Genomic DNA, 18,442 nt, shown 5'->3' on the forward strand with positions numbered 1-18,442 from the left:
TGTTCTGTTCTCCTCTCTCATCTTGTTCTGTCCTCCTCTCTCATCTTGTTCTGTCCTCCTCTCTCATCTTGTTCTGCCCTCCTCTCTCATCTTGTTCTGTCCTCCTCTCCCATCTTGTTCTGTCCTCCTCTCTCATCTTGTTCTGTCCTCCTCTCTCATCTTGTTCTGTCCTCCTCTCTCATCTTGTTCTGTCCTCCTCTCTCATCTTGTTCTGTCCTCCTCTCTCATCTTGTTCTGTCCTCCTCTCTCATATTGTTCTGTCCTCCTCTCTCATCTTGTTCTGTCCTCCTCTCTCATCTTGTTCTGTCCTCCTCTCTCATATTGTTCTGTCCTCCTCTCTCATCTTGTTCTGTCCTCCTCTCTCATCTTGTTCTGTCCTCCTCTCTCATCTTGTTCTGTCCTCTCTCATCTTGTTCTGTCCTCCTCTCTCATCTTGTTCTGTTCTCCTCTCTCATCTTGTTCTGTTCTCCTCTCTCATCTTGTTCTGTCCTCCTCTCTCATCTTGTTCTGTCCTCCTCTCTCATCTTGTTCTGTCCTCCTCTCTCATCTTGTTCTGTCCTCCTCTCTCATCTTGTTCTGTTCTCCTCTCTCATCTTGTTCTGTCCTCTCTCATCTTGTTCTGTCCTCCTCTCTCATCTTGTTCTGTCCTCCTCTCTCATCTTGTTCTGTCCTCCTCTCTCTTCTTGTTCTGTCCTCCTCTCTCATCTTGTTCTGTTCTCCTCTCTCATCTTGTTCTGTCCTCCTCTCTCATCTTGTTCTGTCCTCCTCTCTCATCTTGTTCTGTCCTCCTCTCTTATCTTGTTCTGTCCTCCTCTCTCTTCTTGTTCTGTCCTCCTCTCTCATCTTGTTCTGTCCTCCTCTCTCATCTTGTTCTGTCCTCCTCTCTCATCTTGTTCTGTCCTCCTCTCTCATCTTGTTCTGTCCTCCTCTCTCATGTTGGAGGCCACAGCTAAAGATTGGAGCAACTCTTTTAGCCGATTACGTTAAAGAAAAGATACTTATTAAATAACGCATTTCAAGCTGGGTAATGAGGTTACGGTACGATCTAACTCGTTACACTGGTTAGTTTTACAGTGGCCCAGCCTCTGTGATTTGATTGAGACTTTACCTGAGGTTTCTGGAAGGGGGTAAGGGAGGTGGTGGTGGGGGTCTGAAGTGTCTTGTCCCACGGGAGAGGCTAACAGTGGAACCCCACACCAGCCCCAATGGAGAAGGGTATGACCATCTGCCTCTCTGGCTGTAACACACACACACACACACACACACTCCCTCCCACCACCCCCCAGTCTGATCATCTGGGCTCTCCTTCTCTTCCAGCTCTGCAATGTGGAGAGGCTTTCCCCTTGTTTGATCTGCCTGCTATTCATCCATCCTGTCAGCTGTATGCAGGCTGTGTTCAGGCCATTGAGGCTGGATGTGTCTCTGGGATTACTGTGGTGTGCTCCTCTCTACTGTCTACCGTCCCTGTGGAAATCACCAGCAGATACCAGCCCCAAACCACCAGCCTGAGCCCTCAGAGACTTAGGCTGTGTCCCAAAACAACTACCTATTCCCTACATAGTACATTGCTTTTGACCAGCGCTCTATGGACCCCGGTGAAAAACAGTGCACTACCTAGGATGCCATTTGGAACACTCTACATTCTGTTCCCAAGCTGTTCATCCACCTTTAGAAGAAGAGATGGAGGGGCCATTTTCAGTAGTCTGTGAGGAGATTCAAACTTGTGTACATATAGTATTCATATCCCTTAACTTATTCCCGATTTTTGTTGATACAGCCTAAATTAAAAACTGATTAAAGAGATGTTTTTTCTCACCCATCTACACACAAAACCCCATAATGACATCACAATACCCCATAATGACATCACAATACCCCATAACACCCCATAATGACATCACAATACCCCCATTTTGGCAAATGAATTGAAAATGAAATACAGAAATAACTAATTTACATAAGTATTCACACCCCTCAGATAAAACATGTTAGAGTCATCTTTGGCAGCGATTACATCTCTGAGTCTTTCTGGGTAAATCTCTAAGAGCTTCCCACACCTGGATTGTACAATATTTGTCAATTTTTCTTTCAAGCAGATTTAAGTGAAAACTGTAACTCGGCCACTCAGGAACATTTACTGTCTTCTTGGTAAGCAACTCCAGTGTATATTTGGCCTTGTGTTTTAGGTTATTGTCCTGCTGAAAGATGAATTCATCTCCTAGTGTCTGGTAGAAAGGAGACTGAACCAGGTTTTCCTCTAGGATTTTCCCTGTGCTTCTCCATTCCATGTATTTCTTATCCTGAAAAACTCCCCAGTCCTTAACGATTACAAGCATACCCATAACATGGTGCAGCCACCATTATGCTTGAAAACATGGAGAGTGGTACTCAGTAATGTGTTGTATTTGCACCAACCATGACACTTTATATTCAGGATAAAAAGGGAATTGCTTTGCCACATTTGTTGCAGTATTTCTTTAGTGCCTTGTCACAAACAGGAAGCATGTTTTGGAATATTTGTAATTCTGTAGGGTAAGAACGTCTGTATCTTTCTAGTGACTGGGTGTATTGATACACCATAAAAAGTCTAACTAATAACTTCACCTTCCCTGTAGCTCAGTTGGTAGAGCATGGTGTTTGCAACGCCAGGGTTGTGGGTTTGATTCCCATGGGGGGCCAGCACAGGAAAAAAAATGTATGAAATGTATGCATTCACTACTGTAAGTCGCTCTGGATAAGAGCGTCTGCTAAATGACAAAAAATGGATATTCAATGTCTTTTTTGTTGCCATCTACCAATAGGTGTCCTTCTTTGAGAAGCATTGGAAAACCTCCCTGGTCTTGATGGTTGAATCTGTGTTTGAGATGTACTGCTCCACTGAGGGATAATAGTCATTTATATAGTATTATTACGCACAGACAGAGTCCATGCAACTTATTATGTGACTTGTTACGCAAATGTTTTACTGCTGAACTTATTTATCCTTGCCATAACAAAGGGGTTTAATATTTATTGACTCAAGACATTTCAGCTTTTAATTTATTTGTAAAAACATTAGAAAAACATAATTCCACTTATAAGGTATTGTGTATAGGCCAGTGACAGTGACAAAAACATCTCAATTTAATCCATTTGAAATTCAGGTAGATAGACGGATGGAGAGGTGGAGGGATGAGCAGATAGATAGAGGGATGGAGAGGTGGAGGGAGGGAGAGGTGGAGGGATGAGCAGATAGATAGTGAGTTGGAGGGATGGAGAGATGGAGAGGTGGAGGGAGGGAGAGATGGAGGGGTGGAGGGAGAGGTGGAGAGGTGGAGGGATAGAGAGGTGGAGGGAGAGGTGGAGAGGTGGAGGGATGGAGAGGTGGAGGGAGGGAGGGAGAGGTGGAGGGATGGAGGGATGGAGGGGTGGAGGGAGGGAGAGGTGGAGGGATGGAGGGGTGGAGGGAGGGAGAGGTGGAGGGAGGGAGAGGTGGAGGGATGGAGGGGTGGAGGGAGGGAGAGGTGGAGGGATGGAGAGGTGGAGGGAGGGAGAGGTGGAGGGAGGGAGAGGTGGAGGGATGAGCAGATAGATAGAGAGTTGGAGGGATGGAGAGGTGGAGAGGTGGAGGGATAGAGAGGTGGAGGGAGGGAGAGGTGGGGAGGTGGAGGGATGGAGGGGTGGAGGGAGGGAGAGTTGGAGGGAGGGAGAGGTGGAGGGATGGAGAGGTGGAGGGAGGGAGAGGTGGAGGGAGGGAGGGAGGGAGGGAGAGGTGGAGGGATGGAGAGGTGGAGAGATGGAGAGTTTTAGGGAGGGAGAGGTGGAGAGGTGGAGAGGTGGAGGGAGGGAGAGGTGGAGGGATGGAGAGGTGGAGGGAGGGAGAGGTGGAGGGAGGGAGAGGTGGAGGGAGGGAGAGTTGGAGGGATGGAGGGATGGAGAGGTGGAGGGAGGGAGAGTTGGAGGGATGGAGGGATGGAGAGGTGCAGGGAGGGAGAGTTGGAGGGAGGGAGAGTTGGAGGGATGGAGGGAGGGAGAGGTGGAGGGAGGGGGAGGTAGAGGGAGGGAGAGGTGGAGGGAGGTGGAGGGAGGGGGAGGTAGAGGGAGGGGGAGGTAGAGGGATGAGAGGGATAGAGGGATAGAGGGATGGAGAGGTGGAGGGAGAGGTTGAGCGATGGAGAGGTAGAGTGAGGGATGGAGGAAGAGGTTGAGGGATGAAGAGATGGAGGGGACCACTCAGCTAAGAGCCTATGGGTAGTCTTAGAGCTTTAGACGCCTCTACACACACACACACACACACACACACACACACACACACACACACACACACACACACACACACACACACACACCACACCCACACACACACAGACACACACACACACACAGACACACACACACACTGCTAGTAGAAGATCAATACAAGGTAATAGATCAGACGGACCACACTCAACCTTACTGCCCTTATACCACACAGAGACAGGAGGAGAGGAGAGGAGAGGAGAGGAAGTAACCATTAATGAAGTAACCATTAAAGTAGCCAGCATCTACCATTGGGACTATATCATTAATATCACATTATCATATTTCAGGCCCAAATGGCACCCAATTCCCTATATAGTGCATTACCTGTGACCGGCTCCCTATTGTCTGAGGTGGCCTGGTAACTGCCTGAACTATTAATATCACATTAATATAAAGATTAAAGACCTATAGGTGGCCTGGTAACTGCCTGAACTATTAATATCACATTAATATAAAGATTAAAGACCTGTAGGTGGCCTGGTAACTGCCTGAGATATTACTATCACATTAATATAAAGATTAAAGACCTATAGGTGGCCTGGTAACTGCCTGAGATATTACTATCACATTAATATAAAGATTAAAGACCTATAGGTGGCCTGGTAACTGCCTGAGATATTACTATCACATTAATATAAAGATTAAAGACCTATAGGTGGCCTGGTAACTGCCTGAGATATTACTATCACATTAATATAAAGATTAAAGACCTATAGGTGGCCTGGTAACTGCCTGAGATATTACTATCACATTAATATAAAGATTAAAGACCTGTAGGTGGCCTGGTAACTGCCTGAGATATTACTATCACATTAATATAAAGATTAAAGACCTATAGGTGGCCTGGTAACTGCCTGAGATATTACTATCACATTAATATAAAGATTAAAGACCTATAGGTGGCCTGGTAACTGCCTGAGATATTACTATCAAATTAATATAAAGATTAAAGACCTATAGGTGGCCTGGTAACTGCCTGAACTATTAATATCACATTAATATAAAGATTAAAGACCTGTAGGTGGCCTGGTAACTGCCTGAGATATTACTATCACATTAATATAAAGATTAAAGACCTATAGGTGGCCTGGTAACTGCCTGAGATATTACTATCAAATTAATATAAAGATTAAAGACCTATAGGTGGCCTGGTAACTGCCTGAGATATTACTATCACATTAATATAAAGATTAAAGACCTGTAGGTGGCCTGGTAACTGCCTGAGATATTAAGTGTCAAATCAAGCAGGTAAAAGATTGTCATGATGGATTCTCCAGACTCAGCCTTAGACTCAGCCTTTAGACCTGGCAGCTCTGTCTCTCTCCTCGGTCAGGGTGCCTGCCCATCAAGATACAGGCAAGAGACAGTCAGAGAGGAGCAGAGGGTTAAGGTGAGGGTAAGAGACAGTCAGAGAGGAGCAGAGGGTTAAGGTGAGGGTTAAAGTGAGGGTAAGAGACAGTCAGAGAGGAGCAGAGGGTTAAGGTGAGGGTAAGAGACAGTCAGAGAGGAGCAGATGTTTAAAGTGAGGGTAAGGGACAGTCAGAGAGGAGCAGAGGGTTAAAGTGAGGGTCAGGGACAGTCAGAGAGGAGCAGAGGGTTAAAGTGAGGGTCAGGGACAGTCAGAGAGGAGCAGAGGGTTAAAGTGAGGGTCAGGGACAGTCAGAGAGGAGCAGAGGGTTAAAGTGAGAGTCAGGGACAGTCAGAGAGGAGCAGAGGGTTAAAGTGAGGGACAGTCAGAGAGGAGCAGATGTTTAAAGTGAGGGTAAGGGACAGTCAGAGAGGAGCAGAGGGTTAAGGTGAGGGTAAGAGACAGTCAGAGAGGAGCAGAGGGTTAAGGTGAGGGTTAAAGTGAGGGTAAGAGACAGTCAGAGAGGAGCAGAGGGTTAAGGTGAGGGTAAGAGACAGTCAGAGAGGAGCAGATGTTTAAAGTGAGGGTAAGGGACAGTCAGAGAGGAGCAGAGGGTTAAAGTGAGGGTCAGGGACAGTCAGAGAGGAGCAGAGGGTTAAAGTGAGGGTCAGGGACAGTCAGAGAGGAGCAGAGGGTTAAAGTGAGGGTCAGGGACAGTCAGAGAGGAGCAGAGGGTTAAAGTGAGGGACAGTCAGAGAGGAGCAGATGTTTAAAGTGAGGGTAAGGGACAGTCAGAGAGGAGCAGAGGGTTAAAGTGATTGTCAGGGACAGTCAGAGAGGAGCAGAGGGTTGAGGTGAGGGTAAGAGACAGTCAGAGAGGAGCAGAGGGTTGAGGTGAGGGTAAGAGACAGTCAGAGAGGAGCAGAGGGTTGAGGTGAGGGTAAGAGACAGTCAGAGAGGAGAAGAGGGTTAAGGTGAGGGTAAGAGACAGTCAGAGAGGAGCAGAGGGGAGGGGGGAGAAGAGCAGATGTCATTGGGACAGTCTTTATGTCCTTCTGCTATAGCCTCATCCTCTCTCCTCCCCTGTCCCTCAGACCACCTCATTGCTGCTACTCCATTGTCATTCATTTGGTGTCACTGGGTTTTTTTTTATTTTCCCACTGCCAGGAGTGAAGGATCATATCCACCCTACCCATCACACATACACTCACTATGCTCCTCCTTGCTGTCTGAAAAGAGCACGCTTAACTCACACACACACACACACACACACACACACACACACACACACACAGTTTATGTGTGTGAGGTCCCCACTGAGGCCATTCAGGAGGAACTGAAGCCTCCGTTCTACAATGACAGCGGAAGAAAATAATTGATGAGCTCCTAGTTAAAATTTAACACGAATCATTCTAATATGTGATCCATTAAGATCGTCGATATCTGCATTATAACCCGTTACATTCAAACTCTGGATTATAACCCGTTACATTCAAACTCTGCATTATAACCCGTTACATTCAAACTCTGGATTATAACCCGTTACATTCAAACTCTGGATTATAACCCGTTACATTCAAACTCTGCATTATAACCCGTTACATTCAAACTCTGCATTATAACCCGTTACATTCAAACTCTGCATTATAACCCGTTACATTCAAACTCTGCATTATAACCCGTTACATTCAAACTCTGCATTATAACCCGTTACATTCAAACTCTGCATTATAACCCGTTACATTCAAACTCTGCATTATAACCCGTTACATTCAAACTCTGCATTATAACCCGTTACATTCAAACGTCGCAACTCCGACTTACCTGCTAGAACAGCCTTTAACACGATTTTACTGATCATGAAATGAAGTCTGAACAAAATATAATGTCAATGTAAAATCTAAAACGTTATAACCGTCAATTGGCTCCCCGGGTGGCACAGCCGTCTAAGGCACTGCATCTCAGGGCAAGAGTCCCTGGTTCGAATCCAGGCTGTATCACATCCGGCCGTCATTGGGAGTCCCATAGGGCGGCGCACAATTAGCCCAGCGTTGTCCGGGTTAGGGTTTGGCCGGGGTCGGCCGTCATTGTAAATACGATTTTGTGGTTAACTGACGTGCCTAGTTAAATAAAGGTAAAATACATTTAAAAAAATAAAGGTTACATTTTTTTACATTCAAAAATAAATTGAATAAAGATGTTATTTAATTAAACTCTTCTGGTAACCGAAAGTGCATCAGGCAGTAAGTCACTCTATAAGTAGCCTTATCAAATACACGGGAAGGGACTTGTTTTCAAACGAAAAGCAGAAATGTAGTCTAACCAGAATTAAACCTAATTGTGTTTCAATATTTTCGAGTTTCACTAATATGTGAAATGAATGAAATATGTCGCCAAAATATGTTCGTGGCCAATTACATTGTAACATCAACATCAGTTGTCCTTTCTCGATCCGAATCCTGTTTGTGTAATATATGTAAAGGTTTTATCGTTACAAACAAACCCAGGCTTATTTACATGCTATTATTTCATTCATATTTATTAGAAAGCCGATGCGTTTAAACAGTTAAAACGCAGACACACAAGAGACAAGAAACAGACAGTCGGAAAAAGCACAGTTAGCCATGAAAGACCGACATAGGATGGATTTAGAGGTAGTATGATAAACATTGTATGCAGATAAATTAACACGTTTAAATTAACACAAGTCTGGGGATGCATGTATAAATGAAAAACTTGTACACAGCATTTTTACATAATAATAATAATAATAATAATAATAATACAAGCCGATTTTAAAGCTTAACTATAAGAAATTGTGCTCACTTACGTTAATACATTTGTTTATGTAACATTTCGTTAAAATATTACATTATTACAATGATCAACACCCAGAATTAACCAAATAACAAAAGATTTTAGACAGAAAAGAAAAATACGTATTCTCATTACATCAAAACAGACTCAAATAAATAAATACATTTAACAAAAAAAGTTATTTACAGTGTGTCATACAATACAGTAAAGTTGTGGTATTAAATATATTTCCAATAGTTATTATCTTTAAAAAAAAAAATGGTTTTGGAAGTGTCCTAGCAACGATTTGAGCTCTAATCGACATTTCTTCTGCGCATTCTAGAATTACACATTCTAATTATATGGAATTGTTTTAATTCCAGGGTCGATATTCTGGGTTCAGAACCGCCAGTCCCGTGTACGTCAGTCTTTGCGTCCTGCAGTCCTTGGTGACTGAAAGCGTCGTTGTTGGAACCTCCAAACATCCGTTTATTGAACTGGTAGGGTGAACTGCGGTTTCTGAGAGGGCTCTTTCTGTCAATAATACAAAAAATAACATTTTACAATGAACATCCATATTAGGCAATTAATCAACACATAAGTACAGCCATATATTTCTGTATTTATCCTGTATTTTGGTTTTGCATTCAAGATATAGGCCAAACGTGTCGTATTCCTTCAGTAGGCTATTTAGTGACAATCAAATCTTACTTGTGTGACTGTTCATGTGGTTCTTGAGTTCTGTCGCTTGTTGAAAGGTGCTTGTACACACGTCGCACGGGTAGGGTTTATCCTTGGCGTGGGTGCGCCGGACGTGGCTGTCGTGTGCGGCGTGCGAAGCGAAGGCTTTCCCGCAGTGTTTACACTTGAAAGGCCGCTCTCCGGAGTGCTGGCGGATGTGCGTGCGCAGGATGCTGGAGGCAGTAAAGGCCTGGAGTAAAGAACATAGAAGTTTGACACTTAGAACCGGAGAAAAAGTAGTTCTGATAATATTTAGGTAACTGACTTGTTCTACTTTCAACAACGCGACAGATTGTTCATGGTAATAAATACAAAATGCTACCCAGGCCTGACATTTGAGTCAATCCGATTTCAAAGCAGGCTGCCTTATCATTTGTAGATTTTTAAAACACTAGCAAGTAGATAACATTGTTAAACAGGGTTTTTTTTAGGGGGTTAAACGACATTATTTAAGTAGGCTTGGCCTACATAAAAACCGAGAAGGAGGACCTCATATCCTACAAAACAACAAAGAAAACGTCTGTTCCTCTGAGAGCCGTAAATTCAGAGTGTAATCTCGGTTAGAGGGAGGAACATCTGGCGCTAATCACCATGGAAATGTCTCGGTGGAGCGTGCCTGCAGGCTGCACGACCAGACCGTAACGAGGAGGCTCACGCCAAATGCACCATTTAAAATGGAGGGGGGGGGGGGGGGTCTGACCTCACACGCCCACCAAGGATTGTACACACACACTCTCTCTTCCATGCTTACCTTGTTACAGTCACACACACACACACACACACACACACACACACACACACACACACACACACACACACACACACACACACACACACACACACACACACACACACACACACACACACACACACACACTCTTCCATGCTTACCTTGTTACAGCACACACACACACACACACACACACACACACACACACACACACACACACACACACACACAGACACACACACACACACACTCTTCCATGCTTACCTTGTTACAGTACACACACACACACACACACACACACACACACACACACACACACACACACACACACACACACACACACACACACACACACACACTCTCTCTCTCTTCCATGCTTACCTTGTTACAGTACACACACTTGTAAGGTCGCTCTCCAGAGTGCACGCGCATGTGTTTGTTGAGACTGGAAGACTGAGAGAAACTCTTCCCGCACACTGAGCACTAGGAAGGAAGAGAGGTCGAGGAATTAAGGACGAGGAAATGTATTATTTTCACTAAATAGGGAGGGAGGGGGGGGCGGATAAGGAAAGACTACAGTACCCTTCACTTACACATTATCATCTTCTTCTGACACAAAGAAAATAAAAAAACAAAGATGGTGAGAAACAAAGACAAAAGATGTGCAGGAGAGGTAAAAAAAATAAATAATAATAATAAGTTAGGGGCTTCTAAAATGTAAGACAAAAGTACTCTGCCTTCAGAAAGTATTTAGAGCCCTTGACTTATTCCAAATTGTATTGTGTTACAGCCTGAATTCAAAATCAATTAAGTGTATTTCTCTCTCTCTCTCTCGCCCATCTACACACAATACCCCATAATGACAAAGTGAAAACATGTTTTTCAACATTTTTGCTAATTTATTGAAACTTAAATACAGAAATATCTAATTTACATAAGTATTCACACCCCCCTGAGTCAATACTTTGTAGAAGTACATTCGGTGGTGATTACAGCTTTCAGCCATCTTGGATATGTCTGTATCAGCTTTGCACATCTGGATTTGGGGATTTTCTCCCATTCTTCCTTGCAGATTTTCTCAAGCGCTGTTAAGTTAAATGGAGAGCAGTGGTGAACAGCAATCTTCAAGTCTTTCCACAGATTTTCAATGGGATTCCAGTCTAGACTTTTTCTGCAGCCATTCAAGGACACTAACATTGTTGCACTGAAGCCATTCCAGCGTTGCTTTGGCTGTATGATTGGGGGGTTTGGAACATAAATCTTCGCCCCAGTCTAAGGTCATTTGCACTCTGAAGCAGGTTCTCGTCAAGGATTTGCTCGATTCATTGTTCCCTCTATCCTTATCAGTCTCCCAGTCCCTGCTGCTGCTGAAAAGTATCCCCATAGCATAATGCTGCCACCACCATGCTTCACGGTAGGGAAGGTGTTAGACGGGTGATGAGCTGTGCTTGGTTTTCTCCAGATAAAGAGCTTTCCATTCAGGCCAAAGAGTTACATTTTTGTCTCATCAGACCACAGAATCTTTCTTTCATGTGGATTTTTACAAACTCCAGGTGTGCTGTCATGTGTCTTTTTCTCAGGAGTGGCTTCCGACTGACCACTTTCCCATAAAGCCCTGATAGGTGAAGCGTTGTAGAGACTGTTGTCCATCTGGCAGGTTCTCCCAGCTCAGCCAAGGAACTCTGTAGTTCTGTCAGAGTGGTCATTGGGTTCTTTGTCACCTCCCTGACCAAGGTCCTTCTTGCCCGGTTGCTCAGTCTGGTCAGATGGCCAGCTCTAGGCAGAGTCTGGGTAATTCCATATTTGTTCCATTTCCCAATGATGCTCTTGGAAACTTTCAGCACTCTAGAAATTGTTTTATACCCTTCCCCCAGATATATGCCTCATCACAGTTCTATCTCAGAGATCTACAGACAGTTCCTTGGACTTCATGGTTTAGTTCCTGCTCTGACATGCACTGTCAACTGTAGGACCTTATATAGACAGGTATGCTTCTAAATCATGTCCAAACAATTTAATTGGCCTCAGGTGAACTCCAATCATGTTGTAGTGACATCTCAAGGACGATCGAAGGAAATTTGGATGCACCTGAGCTCAATTTGGTGTGTCATAGCAAAGGGGTGTGAATACTTATGTACATGGAAATTATGTATTTCTGTATTTCAATACATTTGCAAACATTTTAAAAAAAAAAGTGTGTGTCCACTTTGTCATTATGTGTTATTGTGTGTAGATGGGTGAGAAAAAAACAACAACAATTTAATCCTTTTTGAATTCAGGCTGTAACACAACAAAATGTAGAATAAGTCGAGGGGTGTGAATACTTTGTGAAGGCTCTGTGTACCTTATGTGGTCGGTGTTTCTCGTGGACGTGTAGTATATGGATCCTCAATCGGTCTCTCTTTTCAAACGACCTGTTGCAGAGGTGACACGGGAACTTCCTGTCGCCCTGGTCCACGCAGCGTGTGTACTTCAGATGCTTGTCTCTGTAATATTGATAGGCGAACACTTTCCCACACCGATCACACTTAAAACCCTCTCCAGAATCTGAAATAGGAAAACATCAGGGAACGCCTTGGTAAATTGTAGTGGCGTCGTTGTTACTAGAAATAAACACGTTTGATAGACTTATAGAATAGAATTAAGCAAAATCATACCCGTGGTATATGGTCTGATATACAACGGCTGTCAGCCAACCAGCATTCAGGGCTCGAACCACCCAGTTTATATCAGAGAATATAATGAGGCCCAGTAGAGTGTATATCAAAAATATTAAACATGCAAATAGGTATGCACGAATAACAGGCCATATATGCCACCCACAAATGAAGTTTCCACTGGGAAAAATAAAATCATTCTATATGATCTTTCCTTACCTTCATGTGGAAGCATGGTATTCCCCTCCTCCAGCGAGTCTTTCAGAGTGAGAGGAATCCCCAGGAACTGAACATAGCAGTCCCCGTACCAGACCAGCAGCTCCTGGCCCGGCTGGACCTCCTTACAGGCCTCGTAGAAGATCTGGCCCTTACTCTGTACCGCGATGAGGTTCTGCTCCTCCGGGAAGCGCGCGCACTTCACTAGGGACATCCAGTTACCGGACGAGCCCCGGCCGTCGACAAAGTGACTCAACCCGCCGTTCTCGAACACCTGGATCAACGGACAGGAGAACATGTTGTTACACTCTTAGAAAAAAATTTTTCCTTATAGAAGAAAAAAATGGTTCTATCGCTTGTTTCCTATATGGAACACCTATATAGAACCCTTTCATCACAGGGTTCTTTGATCAGAACCCCAAAGGGTGGTTCATCACGGAACCAAAATTATTTTCATATAGAACCCTGTATGGTGCCATTTATGAATTATAGCTACTACTAATACATTTAAATAATTTTAGCTAAGAATATAATATAATAAACAATTAAATAATGAACACCTGAATACCTGCATAGTTTTTAGATGTTGTTGTCATTATATAACAACATAATTTGGAAATATGTACTGGTGGACCGGGAGGCATTTGTTTGTTTGAATGATGACCCATGACAATCGAGGTAACAACTCTGGCTGGCTTCTTTACGGACCAGTACAGTGTGGCTTGTTGTTGGCTTATCGGTAGGCTTTTTGCAAGTTCAATCACTGTCCTCTGGTATGTTTATGCCTGAATGGCAGTTACATCTTGAATTGACCAAAGGTTTTATATAGAACCCGTTTTTGTTTTTAATCTAAGAGTGTATACTTTCATTAAATACATGATTTCCTCTAGCTAGCGTTTAGTTAACAACAGCATGTTTGTATGAAACTTGCTGTTTGCCGCTCTGACCTCGGCAACAATGTTGTAAAATGTGAATTGGATCTCCCCTCTGCCATAGAGAGGTAACCTGTTAGACGTCGTCAGTTAGTCGTTTTTCTAACCCGGGGAAATCATACAGCAGCATCATTAAGATGGATATAAATGGCAATGCAAAACAGCTGAAACAAAATGAAAAGGGAGCTAGTTATCTGACATTTCACGAGCGTGATGTGACTGTGTTAGCTTTCTGTTAGCTGTTGTTCTCTCAAATCCACATTACACTCTGGGTAGAACTCTGGGTAGGGGTAGAACTCTGGGTAGAACTCTGGGTAGAACTCTGGGTAGGGGTAGAACTCTGGGTAGAACTCTGGGTAGAACTCTGGGTAGGGGTAGAACTCTGGGTAGAACTCTGGGTAGGGATAGAACTCTGGGTAGGGATAGAACTCTGGGTAGAACTCTGGTTAGGGATAGAACTCTGGGTAGAACTCTGGGTAGAACTCTGGGTAGGGATAGAACTCTGGGTAGAACTCTGGGTAGAACTCTGGGTAGGGATAGAACTCTGGGTAGAACTCTGGGAAGGGATTGAACTCTCAAGTTCCTATATGGTCCTAACCTATTTTAGTAAAGGGTTCTTTAATTTCGTTCAAAGAAGCAACATGTTCTATGTAGAACTCTAAAGAACATCGTTTTTTTCTAGGAGCGCATATGACTATTATATGGCACAGAAGTTGATGTGACTACAAATTGTTTAACTGCACAGAGGTTGGTTTAATTGGAAATCAAGCATCTCCGTTTAGGCCCACATTTACGCACGAGTTTACATTTTACGCACAGCTGGTTAATGCACAACATAAAACACAAAAACGTTTTTCAAAACGTCTATCTGACGATAAATAACACACACACAAACAATAAACATCATATAATAACTGACCTCCCACATCAGCGTGTTGTCGTCGTATGTTTTGATCTCGCTGGTATTGACCAGTTTCCCCTGAAATGGGCCGAACCGGGTTCCCTTGGTGACGGCGCTCTTCTCTGCGTAAACTCCGTAGTGGGACAAACTGCCGTAACTTGTCTGGTGGATAGATAACCCTGTAAGTGACATTTAAAAACACGTTAAACTTAACACCCTTTACACAACTTTACAAGTTCACAGAGCGGGAGATAGCGGGAGAGAGAGAGAGAGAGAGATAGCGAGCGAGAGAGAGAGATAGCGAGCGAGAGAGAGAGAGAGAGAGAGAGAGAGAGAGAGAGAGAGAGAGAGAGAGAGAGAGAGAGAGAGAGAGAGAGAGAGAGAGAGAGAGAGAGAGAGATTACCTTCTGGAAGTCCAAGCGCCCCAGTTTCCAAGGTGAGTTGTTCGCTGTTGCAAACTGTTGAAGATAATGTTGCTGGTCATCAATGATGAACATTACAAATCAAACACAGACGACTGACAATATGAGCTGGATTCTCAGACCGACATTAAGCCTCCTGGAATTGACAGTTTGGTTTTATGATATGTACATGTAAATGAGAATTTGTTCTCCACTAGTCTACCTGATAAAAGTGAAATGAAAAAAATATTTTAAAAATATAGGTAAATCCATAAAGTCCCAGCTAGAAATACATAATTACCTGCCTACTGATTAATTATCCAGCCCCAAGTGGTTGTTGAATCTTTTTTATTTTTTTATTTAACTAGGCAAGTCAATGAAGAATACATTCTTAACTGCCTACCGGGGAACTGCCATGTTCAGGGGCAGGGCGACAGATTTGTACCTTGTCAGCTCGGGGATTCGATCCAGCAACCTAGTGGCCCAATGGTCTAACCACTAGGCTACCTGCCGCCCCGCATCTAACAATGTAAACTTCTTCCGAACATACTTTTGGACAGCTGAAACAAACACACACGTTTTCCCTTAAGGAAATGAACCTTTGTAGTTTTGCCACCATTTCAAAGGCTTTATCTGTTTACCTGAGTTCCCAAGCAGGGCTACTCCAGAGATGGCTTGACCGGCATTCTGCTCCTGGCTCCGGGAATATCCATACAGCACCATGAAAAGGTCGTCCTCGCTGAAACTATAAGTGCGCGTTTTCTCCGGTGATAATTCGGTTCCCCTGAGGTGGAATGAACTTTCTTTAGACGGTGAGAGAGAAGGAGCGGAGGACCTGAAGTCTGATAGGCCGACAGATAACGGGCCGGTGGCGTTGCCGGTCACCACCGATGCCAGCTCCTCGTGCTTGGAGTAAATCGGGTGTCCCACTCCCGGCATCATCCGGTTAAAGTACGGGATGTGTGACACGTTAAAGATCTGCTCGTGAAGAACGTTAACGGCGGTGGCTTGGTGGCTGCCGTTGCCGAAGAACGAGGGTGTTCCAGTGGTGAAGTTGAACGGCATGACTGCCTGGGTGTCGGTGACTAGCCGTCCCAGAGACTTGAGCGGGTGGAGGAGATGCTGAGAGCTCCTGAAGATGTCCATGTAGTGGTGAGTTCCCGGCAGTGGGGCAGCGTAGTAACCCGAACCCCGGACAGGCCTGCCTTTGAGGGGGTTGGAGTGGAACGGCTTGTCCTTCACCGTGGAGATGCTGGACAGAGACATCACAGCAGGCGGGGAAGCAGAGCCAATCTGTGATGATTTGAATAGGAATAGTCGACGTTGTAGCTATTCGGCCTGGAGAGAGATGGAGGTCGAGAGATTTTAGCTTTATTTCCAGCTATTACCTTAAATATTTTTCTCAAATTAAATTTTACCTCTCAAGTTTATTTTCTAGATGATTATTTGAAGATTAATAAACCGATTTCAAATAGGGAACATCAATCAATTAGGCTACAATAATGGAATTTGGTAACGAACAAATGATGCATGCTTTTTAAAGGCCTATTTCCGCTCAAGATACATTTAAGAGAATACAATGAATTGTTAGTTAGTTATTTAAAAAAATGTCATCAAAATATTTCTGTCAAATCACAGGACTGCTGAACGAAATGCCAACATTGCTATAAGCCTGTATCACAATATTCATGTCAATTAACGAAAGGAAAAGGTTGTAATTTCAATTATCGCGCAATATGAAAATATATTATTTAGCTTTCACCTATTATTGGCTATTAGAATAATACAAATCTTATATGGCTTCAGCAATTTAACAAGATCGAATTTCTGCAGGAACGGATAGTTTCAAAATCTTAAAACTAATTATATTAAAAGTCATACACATATTTTTCGTCAGATAACAAATTCATGAAAATGTATTCCTAAATTTGAGAACACAGATTTTTTTTTTTAACCAAACTTACTGCATTCACAGTACTTACAATCTACAATAAAAAAAAAACAGCCGTTCGGGCATTTTTTACAGTTCGCAAAACACACAGTTGACGTTCGTCAATATCTTTAATTTGGTGCCTGAGCCTGCAGAGTAAAATACTTTAAATTGGTGCTCGACTGTGCATCCCTGTAAACGAGCAGTATGAGTTGTAGGGGCCATGGCCCCCCGTCACAGGGCGGGAAGTGAGTGGGTGGCAGCCAGCAGTAACTGAGACAAATCAGGGTCATGACACCCAAATTAAAGAACACCAGGTCAGCGGCAGAGGTCAACATTAATGAAGCTATCGCAAGTCACAACTCCTTTAAAAAGCATTAGGGCGAGACCAGTTCAATGGCTATTAACAACCGGTTATAAGACCGCTATAAATGGAACTTCACATCATTTCTCCATTAAATTGTCTATAGAAATAATGAAGGAAAGTGATGAGAAATTACAAGAAATAATTTAAAATGTTGCCTAGTTACATAGGTCTAAAGCGACTTTACACATAGCAATAGCAATGTAATAATATTTTAATTAAAGCAATTACTTTTTTGTTGTTGCGAAGGATCAATCTTAAAATCTGACTTACCTCAAAGGAGATTATTTATAAATCTGAAGTTGCCAATTTAAAGGTTGTTTTTTTGTTGTTGTCCAAAGACAAAACACGAATATTCGGCTACAAGTGTGTGCCGCTTTATCTTGCTGATAGATTCCTCTGAAGGTAAAGTAGAGAGACAGGAGCAGTAGGATAGACCGGAACAACAAAGACACACAGAGGGGATCTACTGAACGCGGTATACAGAACGGTTAATGGTACCGGACTCATAAAAGGTTCAGATGCTGCACTCCTGCTATTGGTCAGAGAGCAGCTATGGTCACCCTGCTTGGGTCTCAAACCCCAAGAGGATTCCACCTTTTTACATTACAACCCCCCCCACACACACACACACACACACACACACACACACACACACACACACACACACACACACACACACACACACACCCCCCCACACACACACACACACACACACACACACACACACACACACACACACACACACACACAGACACACAGACACACAGACACACACACACACACACACACACACACACACACGCGAACACGCGAACACGCGAACACGCGAACACACACACACACACACACACACACACACACAGACACAGACACACACACACACACACACACACACACACACACACACACACAGACACACACACACACACACACACACACACACACACACACACACACACACACACACACAGACACACACACACACACACACACACACACACACACACACACACACACACAAACAAACACACACACACACACACGCGAACAAACACACACACACACACACACACACACACACACAGACACACACACACGCACACACACACACACACACAATACCGCCTTATTGGCGTTATCAA

General features: G+C 43.7%; 1 protein-coding gene across 1 annotated transcript; it reads right to left on the reverse strand.

Annotated features, from left to right (window-relative positions):
- Positions 1 to 8,152: 8,152 nt before the first annotated feature.
- LOC106590654 (PR domain zinc finger protein 14) lies at positions 8,153 to 16,901 on the reverse strand. Its single transcript, XM_082970638.1, has 7 exons — positions 15,603 to 16,901; positions 14,621 to 14,781; positions 12,773 to 13,043; positions 12,241 to 12,443; positions 10,278 to 10,379; positions 9,137 to 9,356; positions 8,153 to 8,959 (listed from the first exon to the last, which is right to left on the reverse strand). The coding sequence occupies exons 1-7, from the start codon at positions 16,267 to 16,269 to the stop codon at positions 8,799 to 8,801; spliced, it is 1,785 nt and encodes a 594-aa protein (XP_082826764.1). The 5' UTR covers positions 16,270 to 16,901; the 3' UTR covers positions 8,153 to 8,798.
- Positions 16,902 to 18,442: the final 1,541 nt, after the last annotated feature.

This window comes from Salmo salar, chromosome 29 (genome assembly GCF_965601325.2).
Source record: "Salmo salar chromosome 29, fSalSal1, whole genome shotgun sequence".
NCBI classification, from domain to species: domain Eukaryota; kingdom Metazoa; phylum Chordata; class Actinopteri; order Salmoniformes; family Salmonidae; genus Salmo; species Salmo salar.